Here is a 24,994-nt window from a genome sequence, read left to right as displayed (position 1 = left end):
ACAGATCTTCTCATAGAAGATAACAGATCTTCTCATAGAAGATCACAGATCTTCTCATAAAAGATTACAGATCTTCTTATAGAAGATCACAGATCTTTTCATAGAAGTTCACAGATCTTCCCATAGAAGATCACAGATCTTCTCATAGAAGATCACAGATCTTACCATAGAATATCACAGATCTTCTCAAAGAGGATCACAGATCATCTCATAGAAGATCACAGATCTTCCCATAGAAGATCACAGAACTTCTCATAGAAGATCACAGATCTTACCATAGAAGATCACAGATCTGCTCATAGAAGATCACAGATCTTCTCATAGAAGATCACAGATCTTCTCATAGAAGATCACAGATCTTCTCATAGAAGATAACAGATCTTCTCATAGAAGATCACAGATCTTCTCATAAAAGATTACAGATCTTCTTATAGAAGATCACAGATCTTTTCATAGAAGTTCACAGATCTTCCCATAGAAGATCACAGATCTTCTCATAGAAGATCACAGATATAGAAGATTACAGATCTTCTCATAGAAGATTACAGATCTTCTCATACAAGATCACAGATCTGGTCATAGAGGGCCACAGACCTTCTCATAGAAGATCACAGATTTTCTTATAGAAGATAAGAAATCTCTTCAAAGAATATCACAGATCTTCTCATAGAGGATCACAGATCATCTCATAGAAGATCACAGATCTTCTCATAGACGATCACAGAAAATCGTGAGAATCGTTCTCATAGAACTCCTCAGGTCCTCTACAAGTTGTTCAGATTAGGAGGATTCACAACATTGTGCTAAATAAGTAATAGATTTGCCCTCATTAATATGAGGAAAGTCTCTCTTCGTAACTTCAGAGATGTTCATGGAAAAACGTTCTTTAATGGTATTATAATTAAAAAAAAAAAAAACAAAACATGATAATAACTTTCAATAAATTTTGGTTTAAATCCCAATTATTAACATTTCTTTCTCTGTTTTTATTTTTTTTCAGTGTTGGAAACCGAAGTTATGCAAAAACACAATTTGTCCGGACCCAAGGACGGCGAGGAATACGACCCTTACGTCTGCAGTCTAAGTCCCGAATTGAAAGCTGTCGCGAAGGAGGAACTCCATGAAGATGACAACATTCGTAAACAAGCCTTGGCACAATTCCGTGAATGGATTTCGAAACATCCCCACATTAAAAAATGCCGTACCGATACAATTTTCCTTTTACGCTTTTTGCGTACCAAGAAATTCTCGGTGCCAGCTGCTTGTGAAATGCTAGAACGTTATTTGACAATTCGCCAATTGTTTCCCCAATGGTTTACCAAATTGGATATTGAAGATCCTGCCCTTAGTGATATTTTCGATAATGGTTATTTGGTTCCATTGCCACAACGTGATGAACATGGCAGACAAATTATATTCTCGGTGGCAGCTAAATTCGATCCCTACACATACACCTCGGTGCAAATGGCTCGCATTCATTCGCTGATCTGTGAAGCTTTGCTGGATGATGAAGATTCCCAGGTGGCGGGTTATGTTTATGTCAATGATGAGAGTGGCATGCATATGGGTTTTGTTAGTTTGTGGTCCCTCACCGATTTGAGAAGTATTTTGAAATGTATTCAAAACTCCACTCCCATGCGTCACAAGGAAACCCATTTCATTAATATACCTCACTATGCCAACAGAGTTATTGAATTGGCTGTCTCAATGTTGAGTGATAAACTGAAAAAGCGAATCATTGTGAGTTTTATGCATTCTGAATTACTTCTCTAGATTTTTACTAACCTTAATTTGTATTGTAGGTCCACAAAAACGTTGAAGCCTTGAAGAGCAAAATTGATCCCTCCATTTTACCCAAAGAATATGGTGGCACCGTACCCATGGCTGACATGATCAAACAGTTCAAAGTGAAGTTACAGCAAAAGCGTGCTGCCATTTTGGCCCTGGACGACATGCACATTGAAATTACAAAAGACGCCGCCAGTTTTACCGGCAATGATGTGGGAGGAGAGATTGATTCTGGTGTTGTGGGTAGTTTTAGAAAATTAGAGGTCGATTAAACCCGTTAACCTTCCTCCCCTTACATCATCAACTAAGGCGGCTTCCAATCTCAGTAAACAGTGTCTAACAATCCTTAAATGTGTTTTTAATTTTCTAAAAATATCTTCATTATTATTATTATTTTTATTTGTTAGTTTTAAGTTTATCTCATCGATGTACGAGTATTTTATGTGTATGTATGTGTAAATTATGTATGTACAAGTATAGGATATTTTAAATTGTTTTTATTGGAGAAACAAAATGAGAAAATAATTCGAACGTGTGCCTCTGGCCACCCCCCATCATGTGATATTCTCATCATATTGATTTACTTTTTGTTCACTAACCATTCTCCCATCCACCACCCATCAAAAACCTAGGAAAAACATCAATTTATAATATTTAAAATATTTTATACAGTTTATTCATAATTTATGAATATTAATTTTATTATCTATCAGAATCTTTGTTGTTTTTTGTAAGGTTTTTTACTATTATTTTTATATTATATTGGCAACAACAAAACAACAGGATATGATCAAAAACGTGCGAAAACAAAAACGATTTTGTTTTATTTATTAATATCTTCTTTTTATATTTTATTTTCAAGTTTTTTCTTGTCTTATTGTTTTAAATATAGTTTAATAATTTAATAGCGATTATAAATGAATGAATAAATGTTTCGAAAATTGTTTGAAAATTAAAAAAAAATCAAAGGGAAGAATATTATATATATAAGAATATTATTTTGAAGAACTGGGTCTTTAAGCGAAACGAAAGAAAATAAGTAAAAAATCATAAAGTTCGGCCGGGCCGAACTTTTAATATTCTCTCATAGAAGATAACAGATCTTGTCATAAAGAACACCGATCTGATCATAGAAATCCACAGATCTTCCCATAGATGATCACTGATGATAACATATCGTCTCAAAGAATATCACAGATCTTCTCATAGAGGATTACAGATATTCTCATAGAAGATAACAGATCTCATAGAAGATCACAGATCTTCCCATAGAAGATCACAGATCTTCCCATAGAAGATCACAGATCTTCCCATAGAAGATCACAGATCTTCTCATAGAAGATCACGGATCTTCTAATAGAAGATCACGGATCTTCTCATTTAAGATCGCAGATTTTCTTATAGAAGATCACAGATTTTCTTATAGAAGATAACAGATTTTCTTATAGAAGATAAGAGATCGCCTCAAAGAATATCACAGATCTTCTCATAGGGGATCACAGATCTTTTCATAGAAGATCACGGATCTTCCCTTAGAAGATAATAGATTTTCTTATAAAGATCACCGATCTGGAGATGATCACAGACTATCTTATAGAAGATAACATATTGTCTTAAAGAAGAAGAAGATCTTCTCATAGAGGATTGCAGATCTTCTCATAGAAGACCACAGATGTTTTCATAGAAGATCACAGATCTTCTCATAAAGATCACCGATCTGGTCATAGAAGGCCACAGATCTTCTCATAGAAGATAGCAGATTTTCTTATAGAATATCACAGAGATATACCCTCAGCCTATGTGAATAGAAACTTTCATCTGAGGACAGATCGGGTCTTTTCAGAATTTTTGGCCCTTGTTGGACATTTGAATTTGCCCTTGAAGAAACTTTTTCCCTTCTAATTGAGGCAGCGAATGCAAGTTGCATCAACAACAAGTAAGAACCACTCCACCAGGAGTGGTATTGAAGAAAAATGGAACAATTAGTTTCCTTTCGTTTATGAAAAAGACTTAATGCCAAATTTCAGCAATTTCGGTAAAACAATATTGGGAGGAATCGTTTTATGGGGGGGCTATATCAAAACGTCGATCTATACCGACACATTTCTGGCGTAAAGTTTTTAGACTCAAAGAAGACTAAATACCAAATTTACGATATTTCAGTAGGATAATGTGGTTAAAACCTAACAAATACCGTAAATCAAGAGGTACGCTTCTATGGGGGATAGAGGAAGACGTGGACCTATACTGATAATTCTTTTCTGGAACATTGTATAACCCCATGAAAGACTAAATAACAAATTTCAGCCACTTCAGTGGGATATTAACGTCACATCCTTCACAATTATGAAAATCGGGAGGTACCGTTCTGTGGTGGCTATATCGAAACATGGACCTATACCGACGAAATTCAGTCGGAAAGGGTTTTACTTCCAACCTATACAAATTTCATATGGAAAGTTTTATAACTCAAATGAGGACTAAATACCAAATTTCAGCAATATCGGAGAAATATTGAGGCCACAACCTTGAAAATACTGGAAATCGGGAGGTACCGTTCTTTGGGGCTATATGAAGGCGTCGACCCATACTAACAAAATTCTGGGAGAAAATTTTATATTCCCAACGAAGGCTAAGTACCAAATTTCAGTCATTTCGGTGTGATAATGAAGCTAAAACCTTCAAAATACCGAAAATCGGGCGGTACCGTTCTATGGGGACTGTATTAAGGCGTGGGCCTGCACCAACAAATTTCTGTGGGAAAGTTTTATTACCCGAACGAAGACTAAATACCAAATTTCGGCCACTTTGGATATTGAGGACACAAGCTTCAAAATACCAAAAATCGGGAGGTACCGTTCTAAGGGGGCTATATTGAGGCGTGGACCTATACCGACAAATTTAGAGGGGAAAGTTGAATACTCCTAACGAAGACTAAATACCAAATTTCAGCAATTTAAATGGATTATTGTGGCTATAACCATCGAAATACCGAAAATCGGGAGGTACTGTTCTATGCGGGCTATATGAAGGCGTGGACCTGGACCGACAAATTTCTGGGGGAAAGTTTCGTACCCCTAAAGAAGACTTAATACCAAATTTCAGCCACTTCCGACTAATATTGAGACCACAACCTTCAAAATACCGAAAATCGGGAAGTACCGTTCTATGGGGGCTATTTGAAGGCGTGGACCCATACCAACAAAATTCTGGGGGAATGTTTTATACCACCAACGAACACTTAATACCAAATTTCAGTCATTTCGGGGTGATAATGAAGCTAAAACCTTCAAAATACCGAAAATCGGGTGGTACCGTTCTATGAGGGCTATATGAAAACTTGGACCGATGTAGCCCATTTGCAATACCAAACATCCTAGGAGTAATAGCAACTTCTATAACAAATTTCAACGCTCTATCTTAAAAATTGCTAGCTGTATCTTGATTTCAACAGACGGAGGGACGGAATGACGGACATGGTTATATCGACTTAGAATTTTACCCTGATCAAGAATATATATACTTTATAGGGTCTCCGATGAATATTTCGATGTGTTACAAACGGAATGACAAATTTAATTATACCCTCCATATTATGGTGGAGGGTATAAAAATCAAAGTGATTCGATAGCAGGTCTTTAAGGGAACTTATCCGAAGCTTTGTGTGGTAGGTAACCGAAGGATTGTTTTAACTTTTATGGGGGAGGTACTTGAATGAGTGGACTGATATGGCTTATCTTCGAACATAAACTAAGTTTGTACAAAATATTACGTTCGAAAGTTATCGTGCGTTCCGACCACTACACACGGTGTCATAGGGGTTTCTCGCACCTTTCAGCCTATTTTCTCAGGAAGTAACGTCGTATGGGGGTAGTGAATACAAGTTGTTACAACAAAATCAAGGCGCTTCAAGACCAGACCGTAAACTGAACTATTCCGATTTTTTGTGTGGGAGGTACCCGAAGGCGTGGACCGATTGAGTCCATATTGGAACCTCATTTAATTTGGTAGAAATTTCACGATGTGCAAACTTTGGACCAAATCGGTTACTCCCTTCATGAGTTATCGTGCGCACAAAATTTCCGAACATTTTTGAACTATTGTGCGGGAGGTACCGGAAGGAGTGTACCGATATAACCCATCTTCCAACTTAAATTAAGTTTCGACAAAATATTGCGAAAGCCAAATTTTGGACCAAATCGGTTCATCCGTTCGAGAGTTATCGTGCGCACCAGCCAGCCAGACAGATAGACGGACATGGCTAAATCTACTCCAAATTATCTGAAACAGATTTCGTCCAAACATACTCAGGGTCTAAAACCATTATTTCTATGAGACACATTTTTGGTAGAGGATATAGGCTAAAGGTATAAATAGGCCATATTTTGGTGTAACCGCCATTATCCATATTTTCAACCGAATCAGCTGCAATTGGGCTTTTCGAGTTCTCTGTGGACAGGAAATATCCCCATCAAATATATAAACAAAGATTCACATTTATTTGAAGCGTCTACTACTGCCAAGTTTTATAAATGATTAAAAGCCTAAAAGTATGCCACACTTGTTATGGTTTGCCACACCTGTTTTATTTTATGCACTAAGTAAAAATTAAAGTCTCGAGTTTAGATAACTGATGGTAAGGAGAAACAATAGTTGTATTCCAGAATCTGCAAAATAGTACTATTAAGTTTATTATTTTATGGATTAATCGAGCTAACATGGCCTAAGGAGTTTTGTATTGAAAACTGAATTCTAGCGTTATACCACAACACACATTCAACCAATTACCCTACGGACCGTTTCGCTTGGTGATTGCCAAAGCTCGTCAGGGGTATTTTGAATGTTAATTAATGGCTAGAAGACAAAGGCTGATTTTGATAACTTCTATTTATACAAACATTTTTACAAATTTGTAGATATGAAGTATTTTTATTGAAGTCTTTTTCTTTATCAAGTCACCCTAGTGTCTTGTCTAGAATTCAATTTCTCAATACATACACATGTACAATCGAAGGAGGTTTTCCTTCATGAATTGCAATGCCTACTTTTTCAGTAGTTATGATAGATTGGCTGTGGCCTAGAGCGCTAGGACCTCGACAACATTGTCTATTTGTTGGAGAGGACTATTATTTAGTACTATTTATCAATTTTTTTCTAGAAACCCGTTCCCATATACCAACAAGTAGGAAAATTTGCACTTCTCTTTTAACAAAAATGACAAAAAATGACGTGTTCTTCTGCTATTTTCTATCACACAAATATGGGTAAGTATTAACTAGCAGCTTGTTTGTTGGGATCCGATTTGCTGATACGTTGATTTTAGCCAGATTGTTTGCAAAGTTTTTCATTTTTCGTTCCCGCACATTTTGAACAAATTTCCATGGTAAAGAAATTTTTGACAGTTTGCTCATTTGATAGCTTTACCTTAGTGGTAAAATACGAAGAAAAACAAATATTATTGAGCTACATTTATATGCCGTAAGTAGATTGGAGAACACATATTTTATTGTAAATGAATGTTCAGAAAATCAATAGCATTATATGGACTTTACTTGTCCAACGGTGAACACAAAGTATACAAAAATTTAAAACCAGGAAATCGGCATGGTGAACATTACTTAAACAATTAAAGTTCATGTAAACGACTTGTTTCGAAAACAAAAATGTGAAATATATATTTAGAAAGTGTTACAATCTGAAGAATTCTTAAGATAAATGTTACCCATTTTAACAATAATTGTGATATGTTATCAATGATGTTCAAATGATGATATACAGATAACAAAACGAACACCTCCTACATGGTTTGTATCTTGAAACATCAAGTGAATAATTCATTTTAAGTTAGAGTTTGAAAAGCAGAGGAAGTAACTATAAAATGGGAAATAGTATTCCCATCACAATTTTTATACTTTGCTTATGCAATTTTAATTTATCGTTGGCAATCGATGAAATTATAGGTAAAAAATAAATATAATATTATTACTATTTCTTATTTGAAATGAAAAATTTCTTAATATTTTTTCACAGATTGTTCAAATCAAGAATTGGTAACATCTGTCTTTAATGAAGCCATAGATTTAACCCTAAATGGTACGATTAAAGTTTATGAAAATGTCATAATAAATGGCATAAATTCAACAACGAATAACGAGTTCGAAGTGAAGTATATTGATGCCCGTTTGGAGAGATCTGCTAATAACAATACGGGAAATGGTAGTGTGTCTCAAAATTTGGTTATCTTCACGACCAACAATTTCCACAATTATGCCAAAGAACAAACGGCAGCAAGAATTTCATTGAAAATCAATTTGGATTGTGGTTCAGGAAAGGAGAGAATATTGGTAAGTAGCAAATTTTTATTCAAGTTTTAAAGCTTACCCCAATATCGGAAAAAAGTGATATTATGTACGGAGTGTCCCAATGAAAATTTAGGTTGTAGGCAATGGGTTCCTTTAACGTCATGTTATGTTATCCCCTAAATAAACGATTTCAACGACTGAAATATACTCTAACAAAATAATTTTTTAGGAGAGGTACCAAGGGCTCACCACGAAGAAATTAACATCGACATACATATTTATAACTCAATATATTTAGTTAACTTTAGTTTTCGAAATAACGATCTTCAAAATTATCCGAGAACTGCAGTGCGAATCTCTAACTATTGTTTTGAGTTACCGACAATAATAGGTAACATTAAAAAGCAAAATTACTAATGAAAAGTTCAAATAAATGTTGACAGCACTGTTTCTATAGGTACAACTTTTCGACTACTTCTTAGTTGTCGCTAAATTACCGAATAATATATGTAGTTAATTACCGAAATTATAAGCATTTTAATTACACCGATTTTTGTCCGTAACTGAAAAAATGAGAATCGCACTACTGGTGTAAAACCTTTATTGCGACGAGGCTTATTTTCGACCATATCAAGTAATACACGTCCAGTTGATAATGTTTATACCCTCCACCATATGGAGGGTATAATTTAATTTGTCATTCCGGTTGTAACACATCGAAATATTCGTCGGAGACCCTATAAAGTATATATATTATTAATCAGCATAAAATTCTATGTCGATTTAACCATGTCCGCCGGTCCGTCTGTATGTTGAAATCAAGATACAGCTCGCAATTTTAAAGATAGAGAGCCAATATTTGATACAGAAGTTTTTATTACAGAAGTTTTATTACTTGTTGGTATTGAAAATGGGATATTTCGGTCCACGTTTTGATATATCCCCCATAGAACTGTACCTCCCAATTTTCGGTATTTTAAAGGTTTTAGCTACCAAAATGGCTGAAATTTGGTATTTAGTTATCGTTGGATGTATAAAACTTTCCACATGAAATTTGTTGGTATAGGTTCACGCCTTCATATAGCCCCATTTCCGACTGAAATTCGTCGGTATAGGTGCACGTTTCGATATAGCCTCCTAGAACAATACCTTCTTATTTTCGTAATTCTGAAGGTTGTGACGTCAATATCCCACAGAAATGACTGAAATTGGTATTTTGTCTTCTTCATAAACGAAAGGAAACTATTTGTTCCATTTTACTTCAATACAACTCGTGGTGGAGGGTATAACAAGTTCGGCCAGGCCGAACTTAACGTCGTTCTTACTTGTTTTTTATTGATTTCATCTGTTTACTTACTTCCTTAGTTGACCTCATACAGATTTGTCTTATAAGCCGAACTAAGAATAGATTTCCAGTCCTCTCTATTTGTTGCTTTACTTTTCCAATTCTGAATATGTTTTTATACCCTACACCACTATGTGGGGAGGGTATTATAAGTTGGTTTTGGCCAAAATGTTTGTAACGCATCAAAATAATAGTCGCAGACCCATACTTATATATACCAAAATGAATGTCTCGACGAGCTGAGTCGATCTGGTTATGTGTGTCCGTCCGTCAGTCTGTCCGTCTGTCCATCTAAACCTTGTAATCACGCTGCAGGTCGCAATTTTGATCGGATCGTCACGAAATTTTGGATGTTGATGGGGGTCCCGGAGGGGAAGAAGCCTATTGATTTTGGTGGTGGTCGGATAATATTTAGGGGTCGGAAAGGGCAAAAAACTTAGGTGGATAAAAAGACAACGTTTTTTTCCAAAGCCAATATCTCAGCTTCTATAAGGGGTATACCAAAAGCAAAACCTGACAATGAAAGCAGAAAATATCGGCTTTGTAATGATGTAAAATGGGTGCTCGTAGGTGATCAAACAATATTAGCAAATAAAACCCCAATTTTCATTTTTGCCACTTTAATTATATTGACAAATATCACAGCTTTGGTTGAAAATTTTCCAAAAGCAAAGCCTGACTATGAAAGTAGAAGATCCCGTCTTTACAATGATGCATACTAGGTCGGCGTAGGTAACCAAATAACGGAGATATTTTTTATTATATTATTTTTTTGGAAATCACGCTACAGGTCGCAGTTTTGATCGGATCGTCACCAAAATTTGAGGGTTAATGGGGGTCTCACAGATGAAGAAGCATATTGATTTTGGTGACGGTCAGATAATATTTAGGGGTCGGAATGGGCAAACACTTATTTGGAGAAAAGTCAACATTTTATTTCAAAGCCAATATCTCTGTTTCTTTAAGAGGTATATCAAAAGCAAAACCTGAAAAGGAAAGTAGAAAATATCACCTTTACAACGATGTAGTAGGTTGTCGTAGGTGGTCAAATAGCAATGTTATGGCAATAGTCGATAATGCATCCCATTTTCCGATTTTTTTGTAGTCACGCTACAGGTCGCAATTTTGATCGGATGGTTACGAATTTTTGGGGGTTAATGGGGGTCCCAAAAAGAAAGAAGTCTATTGATTTTGATGATGGTCGGATAATATTCACGGGTCGGAATGGGCAAACACTTATTTCGAGAAAGGTCAACGTTTTATTTCAAAGCCAATATCTCTGTTTCTTTAAGAGGTATATCTAAAGCAAAATCTGGCAAGGAAAGTAGAAAATATCACCTTTACAACGATGTAAAGGAGGTTGTCGTAGCTGCTCAAACAACAGAGATATCGCAATAGTCGGTACTGCATCCCATTTTCCGATTTTTTTGTAATCACGCCACAGGTCGCAATTTTGATCGGATCGTCACGAATTTTTTGGGAGTTGATGCGGGTCCCACTTAGGAAGAAGCCTATTGATTTTGGTGATAGTCGGATAATATTTAGGGGTCGGAATGGGGAAAACTCATTTGGAGACAAATTCAAAGTTTTATTCTTTGTGGATGTATTGGCTTCTAGTAGGGGTATTCCAACGGCAAAGCCTGTCAATGGAAAAATAAAATATTACCTTTACATTAGTGTAAAGCAGGTTGGCGAAGGTGGTCAAACAAGGGATATACCACAATAGTCGGTAATGCATCCAATTCTTCCCTTATTTGAATTAAGCTACAGGTCGTAATTTTGATTGGATGGTCACGAAATTTTGGTTGCTTATGGGGGCCCCAGAGACAAAGAGGCATATTATTTTTGGTGGTAGTCGGTTTATATTCCCTAAAAGAAATGTTTACCAGTGAAAAGCTTATGCACAGGGGTAGTGGTATAGGGTATCACATGGTCGGCCCCGTCCCGACTATAGCCTTTGCTCACTTGCTTATTTCTATCTCGTATTCCACATGTTTACTCAATCGAAGTCTTGGCTTTTCACTTCTGCGTGTACCGCCATGCGGGCCGTATTTGTACACCTTTTTAGCGGGTTCATTATCGCGCATTCTGATGACATGACCTAGCCAACGTAAACGTTGTATCCTATACGTTTAACTGAGCTGATGTTGCTGTATAGCAGATACAGGTCGTGGTTCGTGTAGATCTTTCGAACCTTAACTACCTAAAAAATATAGGTAGCAATGTCCACCATCCGAATTCTATGGACGCATTGCGTATCGATACCATTAACTTGATCTTGTCGCCGTTTACTACTGCCAGCCCACATTAGCATATTCTCCTTCGACCCTCTTAAAGGTATCAGTTACTTCTTTTACTGATCGGACCATGATGTCAATGCATGTGCTAATTGGTGTATATTGTGCCATTTCTTTTAACGTGTACATCTCGTATAACCTGTTCCAGCAGAATGTTAAACAGGTCACACGAGGGGCTGTCTCTTTGTCTGAAACCTCTTTTGGTACTAATCTGTTGTGAGAGGTTCTTTCCTATTCTAACTGAGGACCGGGTATAAGTCGAAGTCATCTTACAAAGCCGAAGGAGCTTTGCAGGCATACCAAACTCAGACATGGCTTGGAATACCTTTGAACTAAAGGGGGTGTCGAAGCTGCTTTATAATCGACAAAAAGGTGGTAGGTGTCGATCTGCATATCTTGGGTCTTCTCCAGGATTTGCCGCAGGATAAATATCTGGATAATGGTGGACTTGTGCGGTTTAAAGCCGCATTGGTACGGTCCAATTATTTGGTTGACCCTAGGCTTTAGTCGTTCGCACAATATCCTGGACACTATCTTGTAGGAAATAGAGAGAAGACTTATGCCCCTATAGTTGAAGCATACAGTCTTATCTCGTTTCTTGTGAACGGGACACAGGATGCTCAGGTTCCAATCCTCGGATACGCGTTCTTTCTGCCAGATGGTACTAACTAGCTGATGTATACACCATATCAGCGTGTCGCCTTCGGTTTTGAACAGCTCGGCTGGTAGGCCATCAGCTCCTGCTGCCTTATTATTCTTCAGCCGGTTTATTGCTGTCTTTACCTTATCTTGGCCGGGTGGTATACATTCAATACCATCATCTGGGATTGGATCTGTGGTTTCTTTGTCGATTTCGCTAATTTTGGATACCTGAGCACACTATCTGTATCAGTTACCAAATGACCTTGCTGGTCTCTACAGGAGGATGTATCTGTACCAAAGCCATCAGTTTGATGTCTAACTCTTTGGTAGAATTTTCGGACTTCATTCTGGCTCCTGTACATCTCGATTTTTTCACACTGCCGCTTTTCCATCTCTCTCATTTTCCTGAGAAAGACACGTTTCTCATCTCCACTTTTCTCCCGATACCTCTCTTGTGCGCTACGCGTTGCTACTGATTATAGAGTAGCCTATATGCCGCATTTTTTTCTTTGGTAGCTGCACGACACTCCTGGTCATACCATGGATTCCTTGGTGATGGTCTCTGGTATCCAAGTACTGATTTTGCGGTTGTTTGCATGGACTGGGCAATATTTGCCACTGTGCTGATATGTTATGGGGACGAGGAGTGCTTTGATTAAACAATTGGACCAGTTGAGTGGAATATGCTGTGGATATCTGTTGTGATTGCAGCTTACCGATGTCCCACTTCCGTGCTGTCCGTCTGTTCGTACTTTATTTGCTACGTTTAATCGGATGCGTGCTTTTGTTGCAATAATATGGTGATCCGAGTCGATGTTTACTCCTTCAAACGTACATTCAACACGCTCGATGTATGTCTTCTATCTATCACAACGCGATCAATTTGATGTCTTGTTTTTTGGTCTGGAGACAACCAGGTGCCCTTATGTATATAAAGGTGCTTAAATCTGCTACTACTAACTACGATGCTTTTGCCGTTATGAAGTCTATCAGCCTCATTCCATTGACAGACGTTTCAATGTGGAGACTGAATTTCCAGACTGATGGGCAAAAGATATTCTCCTTTCCGAATTTGGCATTAAAGCCGCCAAGAATAATGCCACGGGCAGGTCATATTTTTCTTCTAAGTGCTGCTAAAATATATCTTTGGTCTGGTCGTCCTTATATTCAGTGGGAGCATACGCGCAAATAAATCTAATTTTAAAAAATGTTGATTTTACCCGAATTGTAGCAAGTCTTTCATTCATCGGAGCGAAGTTGGATACCAGATGTTTTAAACTCCGACCAACTACTAATTCGCATCCAAAACATTTTATGTCGAGTCCATCGTATTTCCTGTATGACAGTAGTGTCTGCCTTGCATATTTCCTTGTGCAGATTTGCAGAACATGGTCCTTAAAACGTTTGCGGGTTTCGTCAACTTTAGAGGGTTTTTTCTTTATACCCTCAGTATACACTTTCATACGGGCAAAATGTGCCTCATCGAAATAATGGTTTTAGACCCTCAGACAATTTGGAGTCGATTTAGCAATGTCTGTCCGTCTGCCTGGCTGGCTGGAGCGCACGATAACTCTCGAGCGAATAAACCGATTTGGTCCAGCATTTTAAGGTCTCCTCTAGAATCCTTTTGATTTGCTGCCCCCATTACGACGGTGCACTTTTTTCAGGGGCAAGTCCATACTTCCTGAGAAAATGACCTGAAAACTAGCTGTAAAAACCCGCTATGGCACCATGTGTTGTGGATAGAGCGCGCGGTAACCATCGAACTCATAAACCGATTCGATCCAAAATTTGGCCATCGTAATATTTTGCCCAAAGTTAAATCAAGTTCTAAAATGGGCCTTATCGGTCCAATCTTTTGGTACTTCCCCCACAAAAGTTCAAAACTTTTCGGTAAAATGGTGCTCACAACAACTCTCCAAAGCAGTAACCGATTTGGTCCATACTTTGGGTATAGTAATATTTCTACGAGACATAGATCAGGTTAGAATATGGACTATATATGTCATATGTCAACCAAATTTCGGAAAATTGCAGGTTAGGACCTCATCTCAAATTGTTTTGATTTTTCTTGCAACGGGTTGCACTCAATGGTACAAGTACGATGGTACAAGTTTTTTCAGTTGCAAGCCCATACTTCTTGAGGAAATGACCCGAAAACTGTAAAAACCCCCTAAGGCCAGCATGTGCAGTGGCTGGTGCGCACGACAACTCCCGAACCGAATACTGCGTTGGTCCACAGCAGGCATATCGTAATATGTCTTCGAATATTAGATGAAATTCGAAGGTGGTGCCACTGTTGGGAAGAAATGCTCGGCCTCATACACAAAAGTGTAAAAAATACATGAGTCTCTCGCAATTTGCCCACCTCCATCCTCCTTCGCTAAAATGATATGCGCAATATCTCATAAACGGAGCAACCGATTTGTTCCAAACTTTGGATATCGAAATTTTTTGTCCAAACTTAGTTTATGTTCAAAAGTAGGCCTTTACGGTCCATTCCTTGGGGTATCACCCACACAAATGATAAACATTTTTGTTTAAGTGCCGTTAAGAGTCTGTGCGAGAATCCTTTGGAAAATTTTACCTAAGGTACTCCTAGTGGCCCTGTTTACAGCGATATGGTGTTTCTCGTGGTCAAATCCATGTTTCCTGATATACGTAATGGTCCTATCGAGAGTAATGACTCCCAAAATAATTCTTTGTCAGCAATTTCATACGTCCTGAAGACCCTCTAAATACATACGTTTTTGGAAAAAAAGGTGTTTTAAATCACACATTTTGAGGGAATACCTCTGTCGGTAAAGTCGATTGATACTTTTTTACTTGTTTTCTTTGTTTTTAGTAAAATGTTTTTTTTTTGTAGGGGTGGGTTACTAGTTCATAGTCCAACAACAAGTGTTAGTTAAAGGCAGCTCCCCAGGGGAGGTCAGTGTTCACTTGAGATGAAAGAGGCACCAAGATAAGTTCAGGGCTTTCTCATGCTATAGCCGGTCAGGGTCGTTATCTTTGTTGTTATCTTTAATCCCCTACGTCACCCATTTCATTTGTCTGCCGAACTGAGTTCTTTAATTTAATATAATAAATATTACAGAAAAATTATCATTAAAATGATTTCATAAATTTCCATTTCCTTATCTTTTCAGGTCTTCTTTCAACCTCTTAAAGAGGGCAACTATTACAGTCCAATATTCTCTAAATCAAAATATGAACTGTATATGCCCACACCCATATTTGCGGGTTTCGATTTGACAACATTTTTAGAAATCTCTGCCAAAGATGATGATCTAACACACAATCAAATTAATTTTACATCGCTTACATCGTCGCGACATCACATCACGGTGGGCACGAAAAATGTTACAACCCCAGATAAGAAGACCTATTTTGCCAATGTGACATTGGAGCGTATCTATTTGGAACTGCCGCAACAAATTGAGTTTGTAATTACAGCAACGGTAAGTACAAAAAAAGAGCAACACAAAAAGAAGAAAAAAACTGCGTGTGTGTTTTTAACTTCTAAAAGAAAAAAAACAGACCAATAATAATAAGAGGGGTCACAATAAATTTGAAAGAAATGAAGAACAAAGAAAAAGTCGATCTCCACTAAAATAAAAAGTAGTTATGAAGGATGAAAAAAGTAGGTTATCCGACTTTTTTTTTTTTGGAAAATTTCAAATTTAAAAAATGTTGGCTTCGTTTTATTATAAGTCTCCTCAGTACAAATTAGTACTCGTTGCAGTTGATTGATGTTTTCAAACTAATGGAGTGTTGGGTTTGATGAATCATTTGAAAACTGAGGAAATAACATTTGTATATCTGCGCGTTTTTTGTGTTCTTGAATTCTAATAGTTTTTCATGACATTTAGGAATAAAAAACAACAACATCTAGCCAAATGGGTTATTGACTGACATTTAAAACTTACAATAAGAACTGCGCAATCTTTATAAAGTAAAAAGTTTTTCGACGAACACCAAAAGTGTTTCGAAACAATTTTGATGTCTCCCAGGGTAAAACCAAAATTTCATAATATGATAGAGTTGATCCACCTACGGTAATTGAATTGTTTCTTGTGCCTCAAATTCCAACAAAAGTGAAGTTGGTGTTTTTGTAACCCTGCGCAGTGGATATAAGATGAGAATCATGGAGAAATTTTCATGTGTTTTTATGAAATATCACCCTGAACCATGCTAATAAAAATCGTTGTTTGGGGCGTTGGCTTTGTGAATCACCCTCAGAAAAAAGTCTTACTTGAAGAGCACAAAGAAAAAGTCCACGCTAATGTCCACGACTCCACAATCTTGAAATGTGGTCTTGTTAAATAAAACAGATGTACATTTGACATTTGCGGACATTATTGTCTTAATGAAGAGGGGTGAACGACCCCGGTCTAAGAAATAACAATGGACCAATCCCGCGAAGTCGGGTCTTTGACCCTAGTGACACATATTTAGAATTTGTGGGAGTATTGGTCATGTATGGAACCACCGATTAACCACTATGTCCCGCGTTATTCGCCTGACATCAGGTCACTGTTGGAAGGCGATCAGCTATAGCATGCCGCCCTAGGAAATGCACAGAGAGGCATATTGTTGTCTGAGCACATATAGAGCTCCACATTTTGCACCGTGAACGAGGACACTCCCACCAGAATTAGAGAAGTTTAACAAAGTTCGCTTGACATCGTCACAAACGATTTTACTTCTGTTAGACCATCTTTCTATCCTCATCTTCATCAACAGACCCCCTAACTTCATACCCACTGAACCCCCTACTGGACCCCTTACAATGATTCAGATAATTCACCATACAATGCTTCAGAGAACTGTCCAATCCCTATGATTTTCTGGTAACAGAAATAAATTTGCGAGACATCATCACGGATGCAGTCTCTCGGCATATTCCTGCTGGTTGAATACCTGAAAGAGGGCATCATTTCCTAGCAGATATATATTAGCAAATTAACTTTGCGTACCCCAAAGTCAAAACGTGTCATTAAAACGAGGCATCAGAAGCGCCTCAACAATTGTTGTGGCGTTATCTAACCCTGGAAAAAAAGTGGTTCCGAGGTAGATCCGAGGAGTTGTGGGGATTATTTGAGCCGACAATTAATTGAACACCCTGATAGCGACCAGGCGGGAAGAAGTGTTTTTTGTCGTTTACCATTACTTCTAGCTGAGGAAGAACCACCACGGCTTACGATGGGCGATGTTGCATTGGACTGACGGCATTTCAGTGGTAATGATAAGATGATGCTCTGAACCAAGTCCTCAAGTCCTAAGGCCTCGGTTATTTCAGGAGACTAATCGACAAAGGGTAACGAATTTCGAATTTGGTTCGATCGTTCTGCATTATTTGATATGAAAAGACTTAATCAAGAATTTTGCAGCCGCTCAGATAAACCTGCTGGTCGAATACCTGAAACGGAGCCTAATTTCCCAGCTGATGCAAATTAGCGATTGAACTTTGCCTTACCCCAAAGTCGGAAAGTTGCCATTGGAAGTAAAAGAGCGGCTGGAGCATACGCACTTCTGCAACGACGGTTAAGACAGCATTATCAAACCCTGGGAAAGAGGATGATCGGATTTCTGTCATATTTAATGGCATAGTTCTGAGATTGATCCGAGGAGTTGTGCGGGTTATTTTAGCGGGCAATACATTACACACCCCAATAGTGATCGGGCGAGAAGAATTTGATTTGTGTCGTTTGCCATCACTTCCAGCCAAGGAGCGTAGGCAGCGTAGGGATCGGACTTCGGTCATGTTTAACGGCATGGTTTCGAGACAGATCTGTAGTGCGATTCTCTAACTCATTTTTTGAGTTACCGACAAATGTCGGTAAAATTAAAACGAAAAATTATGAATGAAAAGTTCAAATAAAAGTTGACAACACTGTTGCTATCGGTAGAACTGTACGACTACTTTCTTTTCGTCGCTAACTTACCGAAAAATATCGTTAATTGCCGAATTTATAAGCATTTTTATTTTACCGATATTTGTCGGCAACTCAAAGAGGGGAAGAACCACCACTGTTTACAATGGGTGGGGTTGCAGATGTTATCCGTGGCGTAAAATCATCCAAAGAGCTGGGACCTGACTGAATTTCAATGGTGATGCTCAAGCAGCTGGATGAACAAGAAGTAGAATATCTGAGCAAAGTCTTCAGCTTATAGTTCGCCATTCAAAGACCTCGATCATTTCTGGTAAAAGACTAAACGCAAAAGACAACCAAGTTGGAATTCGGTTTGGTCGTGTGCAAGAATGCCATGCTGCTTATGTACAGCATCCTTGTTCCCGCTACTGAAGCCAAGCAAGGATTCCAGCAAATGTAAATCACTCAGGCCGATTTCACTTTAATATCCAGTAGCTAATATTCTTGAGGCCTTATTCCTCCACTGCATCAGAGCGTGTTATCTAGTTGTTGAGAATAAACACTACAATAGCACTGCACCGCATTTCAACATATTAGCCGAGGTCTCAAGCCAGAACAGGCCTTATCACAAAACAAGGTAGGGGAAGGGTTACTGAAGGTTTTGGTACGGTCAACCATGTTAACCTGTTCGAGGATGTAGAAAGTATTACCTTCCGGCCTTGTTAGAAACGTTGCACAGTGCGAAATTTGGGAAGTTTAGTGGAACTTTAAGGGATTTTCAAAGTACACGAAATTAATTAAATTTTTATTGAATCCGTTAGCTAAGTACTCCACTGCAAATGGTCCATACTCAGTTTGCCGATTTACTCCACGAAACGACTTAAAAATGCACTTAAAGTTGCACTTTTGTTTAAGAATTTTTTTTGTAAGAAATGTATTTTTGATTCATTAAAAAAATGGAGTGTCGCGGACAAATGGTAAGTCAGCATGCCATGATTTATTTTTATACCCTCCACCATAGGATGGGGGTATATTAAGTTTGTCACTACGTTTGTAACTACTCGAAATAATCATTGTAGACCCCACAAAGTATATATATTCTTGATCAGCGTGCAATTCTACATCGATATAGCCATGTCCGTCCGTCTGTCCGTCTGTCCGTCTGTGGAAATCACTCTAGCGTCCGAACGGATTGACGTAGGTTGATGAAATTTTGGGAAAATATGTTATATTTACGTAGGACTTTTGGTATTGAAAGCGGGCTATGTAGGTCCACGCTTTCGTATAGCCCCCATACAAAATGACGCGTGACGCGTCGTCGTTTTAAGGAATTTTTAAGATATTTGGCCCATTTTACTACCGAATTGGTTGTAATTTGGTACTTTGTGTCTCCAGAGGCCAAAAAATATTCCTACCAAAGTTGGGTTATATAGGTCCACGTTTTGGTATAGCCCCCATATAAGGCCCCATATAAAGTACGCGTCATTTTAATATATTTTGAATGTATTAGACCCATTTGACCACAGAATTGGTTGTAATTTGGTATTTTGTGTCTTCAGAGGCCAGAAAACATTCCTACCAAAGTTGGGTTATATAGGTCCACGTTTTGGTATAGTCCCCACATAAGACCCCTTATAAAGTACGCGTCATTTTAATAGATTTTGAATGTATTAGACCCATTTGACCAAAGAATCGGTTGTAACTTTGTATTTTGTGTTTCCAGAGGCTAAGAAACATTTCTACCATAAAATGTTTATATAGGTCCACGTGTTGATATAGCCCCCATAATACAATATCTCCCGATTTTCGATATTTTGAACGTTTTACCCTCATTATCACGCCGATATGGCTGAAATTTGGTATTTAGTCTTCTTTAGGCGTATAAAACTTTCCCCCAGAAATTTGTAGGTATAGGTCCACGCCATCATATAGCCCCCATAGAACGGTACCTTCCGAATTTCGGTATTTTGAAGGTTGTGGCCACATCAATCCACCGAAATGGCTGAAATTTGTGGTGGAGGGTATAAAAAGTTCGGCCCGACCGAACTTAACGCTTTTCTTACTTGTTCTTAATATTTTACAAAACAAATATGATATTTGACACTAAAAAAAATGCAAAAAACCCTTATTGTTTCGTGCAATTTTAGTCGGAAAGAAGTGATTTTTTGAGGTTTTCAAAATTATAATTTTTTATTTTCCGTGGACATTTCAAACGTGAGTTCCGTACATTCAAGTGTTAAGATATATATAATCTGAAAGATTGGATTCTCCTCTGTTCGCAAAGCTATAAAACTACTGCGGTATCGCGCGGTCTTTGGAGATATTCAAGATTTTCTAAAAAGGCTTCGGGAATTTCATTCAGTTGCATTATCCAAAAGTGGAAGGTAATCGCGACAATGAACGCCATTGTTGACTGTGTTTTGAAGAAATGGACTCACTAATTCTAACAATGACAATTTCTGTAAAATTAAGAAACCTCTCGCAATTTTTCATAGTTTTGACCTCTAAATGTTGGTGATTTACATATAGTGCAACATTTATAGATGCTGACCTGAACTTGATCTGAAAGACATTATTAAAAAAAATAATGGTACAGACCTGCTGAATGGACCAATAAACATTATAGATACAAATGAAAACAAAAAATATTGACATTTTACTCCTTAATAGATGGGTACCCTACCGTGTGGGGCTTCACCCAGAAGTGGACCTATGTTTTGTGTGAGGAGGTTTTTTATTCGCTAACATCTTAAAATTTACATTTGCATCAAAATCGGCTGCAATTTTTGTCTATATCCTTTAAAATACCCAATATGAGGGAACCCGACATGTGGGGGCTATTCCAAAACGCGAGCCTATATTGAATATATTTTGTACATAAGTTTTCTATCCGCTGAAAACTCAATATACCAATTTGCATCAAAATCGATTGTCCACTAATATAAGAAACGTTTGTGCAAAATTTTGGTAACCTACGTGCTTTACATTAAAAGATATTAGTAAAGTTCCACTAAAGTGCTCATATTTCGCACTGTGCGTTGGGTCGCCATTTAGCAAGGAGTCCAAACCCGGTAGAGAGAAACAGGAATGGTATCTTCGGAACTGTTTAACCTCATTGAGATAATTACGTACGCGGATGAGTGTACGACCATGACGTCAGGTCCCACCGTTGATAACATTTGTGTTTGGCATTGATATACTTGACTTCTTACACGCGAGGTATATGAGTATGAAAAGTCAACCCCCCCAAGCCCCATTGTTCCCTATAGTACTGTGGAGACGAAGCTGCCACTGAATCTGTAGGTCGGTAATTTCTACAACTAATCTTGGATCGTTTTGATTTTTTGCAACTTTTTGTCCTCTGGGGCGCTTTAACGGTGTTACAATTTTTTCGGAGTCAAGTCCATACTTTCTGAGATAATGCCCCAAAAGCTCTAAAACCTCGCCCACACTCACTGAAATGACTGATGAGTACGATAACATAAGAATGAGTATCCGATTTTGGGTAAACTTTGGAGATCGTAATCTTTTTCCGAACAAACATCAAGTTCGAAGATGCTTTATATAGAACAACACCTTCCGGGACCTCCCTCATAAATTACTACGACAATTGTTTTGTGAGCAAGACCACGCTTTATAACACAAAACATTTATAAAATCCTACCGTGACCAATTAACATGGCAGGTAGGCACGAAAGGAATGACTTTCAAAATTAAATCTAGTTCCCAGATGGAATATGTCAGTCGATTTATTCGAGAACCTTTTCGCAAAATTTCCATAATTGTCAGTACAACTTCGTGGATCGCGTTGATCTGTTTTCATAGACGTAGGGTCATTGTTACCGATTTATTCGGGAACCTTTTAGGCAAAATGTCCATAATTGTAAATTTAACTCCAGTTAGAGCCAACTTCGTGGATCGTGTTGATCCGTTTTCATAGACGTAGGGTTATTGCATGCTCCATATTGTCAAGCTGCTCGGCAATGTCTATTGGCTTCCCTTATACAAAAGAGATGTTTGTTCCCCACTCCATGTTATGTTTCGAGTGGCCACGGTCTCTGTTTTCTGACAGAAATATGCTAATACTATTGTTGTTCGAAGGAGCAGTGGTGATTTAGACGACCATTTATTGTTCATTTTTGCCAAGTATTTCAACAATTATGCGCCTTTGTAATCTTTTTTTTTGCAACCAAACTCTGGCGAGAGGTCCATCCATCTGGCGAGGACTAACGCCTATAACATTGCCAATCATAGCAATGTTTTTTTTCATGAATTCCTTTAAAATATCGTCCGTACACTTGAACAAGTTGCACCTCGATAGAGTCAAATTGGGGCACAGGAAAAAATATCATGCGAGATAACATGTTCCATAACAAGTTGGGACAACATAGATTCCACTTTGACTTAATGATCATCATCAGAACACTTGCCAGGCTCCAACTTAGGAGTTTTGGTTTTTTTAGAGTATTTTCCTACGTATTGTTCCCACTTCTTTTCAGTAGCCTGTGTCGGCAAGCGCAAGACTAAACAACTGAAATAGCTTTTTCTCGACCTGTGCCCTAGCGTGGATAGAGAGTTGCTAGCGACAAACTGCTTTAAACAGTTTTAAGCCATCGGATCCGCAGCACAAATTCAGCACATAGATCTTAAAAGTATATATATATATATATATGACTTCAGGGTTGTCATGTTTACCGCGTTATTCTTTTTAGTAACCTTTCGATACTCCTGATCGTTTTAGGTCTGAATCGATCGGACACTGAATGAGTGCCTTCCGTCTCCCACAATATGACTGATCTGGTTTCTTGTTTTTTTCATCTTGGAACATCCACCTAGCCTTGTGTACGTAGAGGTGTTGGAACCTGGCGCTGCTCACTACCATTTATTTCCGCTGCACTTCAGCATTAATCCGTTGTCGGATGTTACCTCGTGAAGGCTGAAATTGCAAATCGTGGGACCAAAAATATTTTCCCTCCCAAATGTACACACAGAAAAAATGGCCTCTCTAACATATGTCCCAAACATATTTTGCAGCAAACATATATTTGTTTGCAATCAGTCCTAAACCTAACATATGTTTGAGTCCTGCAAACAAATATATGTTTGGTTGCAATCAAGTTATATGTTTTGGTGCAAACAAATTCACACCCAAAAAACACAAAAAAGAAACACTTGCACCAGTGGGCGCTTTCTGAGAGCAAGGGAGCGTAAATGTCAATGTGAAACACATTGAAATGTATGCTCACTTGCTCTCAGTATGCACTCACTGGCTATCTCAAACATATACACACATTTATAAATAGTGGTGTATTATTGGAAGGGCATATAAAAAAAGCAAAAGCAACAACAGACACATAGGTACATACAAATTTCCAAAGAAATACATAACAGACTTTAATAAAGAAAACCTGAGTGAAATAATTTAACAAAAGTCACATTTTAAAAGAAAAAAATATATCGAAACATCGTTAAACGCTTCTCCTTAGTTGTGAAATAAGACACATTTTCCTCAAATTTGAAATCATCAGCGGGAAATCGGCATCTGGAATCAAATGATTATATAGTGTAATAAATAGGTAAATCCATAATTCAAATATACATTTGTATGTATGTATTTATGTATGTATATGAAAAATGTATTGATGTAATTAACAATACTAATTTTGATTCAATTATAAAATGTATTGGGCATTTAATTTACTAAAAAGAACCATTTCTTTAAGAAAAGACAAAACATTGATTTATTCACTCACTTACCGTCTTTACTCAACGATTGTATTTAGAAAAATGAAGAAAAAAGAACAACATAATTAATACCATTTTTATACCCTCAGCATTTATGCTAACGAGGGTATATACACTTTCATACGGCCAAATGTGCCTCATCGAAATAATGGTTTTAGACCCCAAGTATGTTTGGACGAAATGTGTTTCAGACAATTTGGATTTAGCAATGTCCGTCCGTCTGTCTGGTGCGCACGATAACTCTCGAACGAATGAACCGATTTGGTCCAAAATTTGGCTATGGTAATATTTTGTCCAAACTTAGTTTAAGTTCGAAGATGGGCCATATGGGTCTACTCCTTCAGGTACCTCCCCCACAAAAGTTCGAAAATGTTCGGAAAATTTGTGCGCACGATAACTCTTGAAGGGAGTAACCGATTTGGTCCATACTTTGCACATCGTGAAATTTCTACTTGACTTAGATGAGGTTCCAATGTGGACTCAATCGGTCCACTCCTTCGGGTACCTCCCACACAAATTTTCGGATAAGTTCGGATAAGGACCAGCTCTCGAATCGGTTTGATTTTTGTTGCAACAACTTGTATTCATTGCCCCCCATATGAAGGTACAAGCTTCATCATGGGCAATCCATACTTCCTGAGAAAATAGCCTGAAAGATGCAAAAAACCCCTATGACAGCGTGTGAGTTGGTTGGAGCGCAAGATAACTCTCGAACGAATCTGCCGATTCGATTCAAAATTTGGCTTTCATAATATTTTGTCCAAACTTAGTTTAAGTTCGAAAATAAGCCATATCGGTTCAGTCTTTCAGGTACCTCCCCCACAAAAGTTCAAAAATGATCGGAAAAATTGTGCGCACGATAACTCTTCAAGGGAAGGACCGATTTGGTCCATACTTTACGCATCCTAATATATCTACCAGATATAGATCAGGTTTGAATATGGACTATATTTGTCCGTTCCTTAGGGTACCTCCCACACAAAAATTCGGATAAGTTCACTT

The 24,994-nt window shown here is 37.8% G+C and overlaps 2 protein-coding genes across 2 annotated transcripts in view; both read left to right on the top strand.

Moving 5' to 3' along the window:
- LOC141401467 (clavesin-1) overlaps nt 1-2,415 on the top strand; it is a 30,240-nt gene extending 27,825 nt beyond the window's left edge. Inside the window, exons 2-3 of the mRNA XM_073981729.1 lie at nt 1,001-1,740; nt 1,803-2,415. Coding sequence (XP_073837830.1) covers nt 1,001-1,740; nt 1,803-2,060 — 998 coding nt within the window. The 3' untranslated portion in view covers nt 2,061-2,415. The remainder of the gene's footprint in view (nt 1-1,000; nt 1,741-1,802) is intronic.
- A 5,205-nt stretch (nt 2,416-7,620) lies between these two features.
- LOC141401451 (uncharacterized) overlaps nt 7,621-24,994 on the top strand; it is a 48,209-nt gene continuing 30,835 nt past the window's right edge. The window contains exons 1-3 of the mRNA XM_073981710.1: nt 7,621-7,748; nt 7,819-8,132; nt 15,521-15,832. Coding sequence (XP_073837811.1) covers nt 7,667-7,748; nt 7,819-8,132; nt 15,521-15,832 — 708 coding nt within the window. The 5' untranslated portion in view covers nt 7,621-7,666. The remainder of the gene's footprint in view (nt 7,749-7,818; nt 8,133-15,520; nt 15,833-24,994) is intronic.

This window comes from Musca autumnalis, unplaced genomic scaffold (genome assembly GCF_047663935.1).
Source record: "Musca autumnalis isolate F117 unplaced genomic scaffold, ASM4766393v1 scaffold_4, whole genome shotgun sequence".
NCBI lineage: Eukaryota > Metazoa > Arthropoda > Insecta > Diptera > Muscidae > Musca > Musca autumnalis.
Note: the sequence above shows the minus strand (reverse complement) of the source record. Positions and strands in the feature narration are given on the sequence as shown.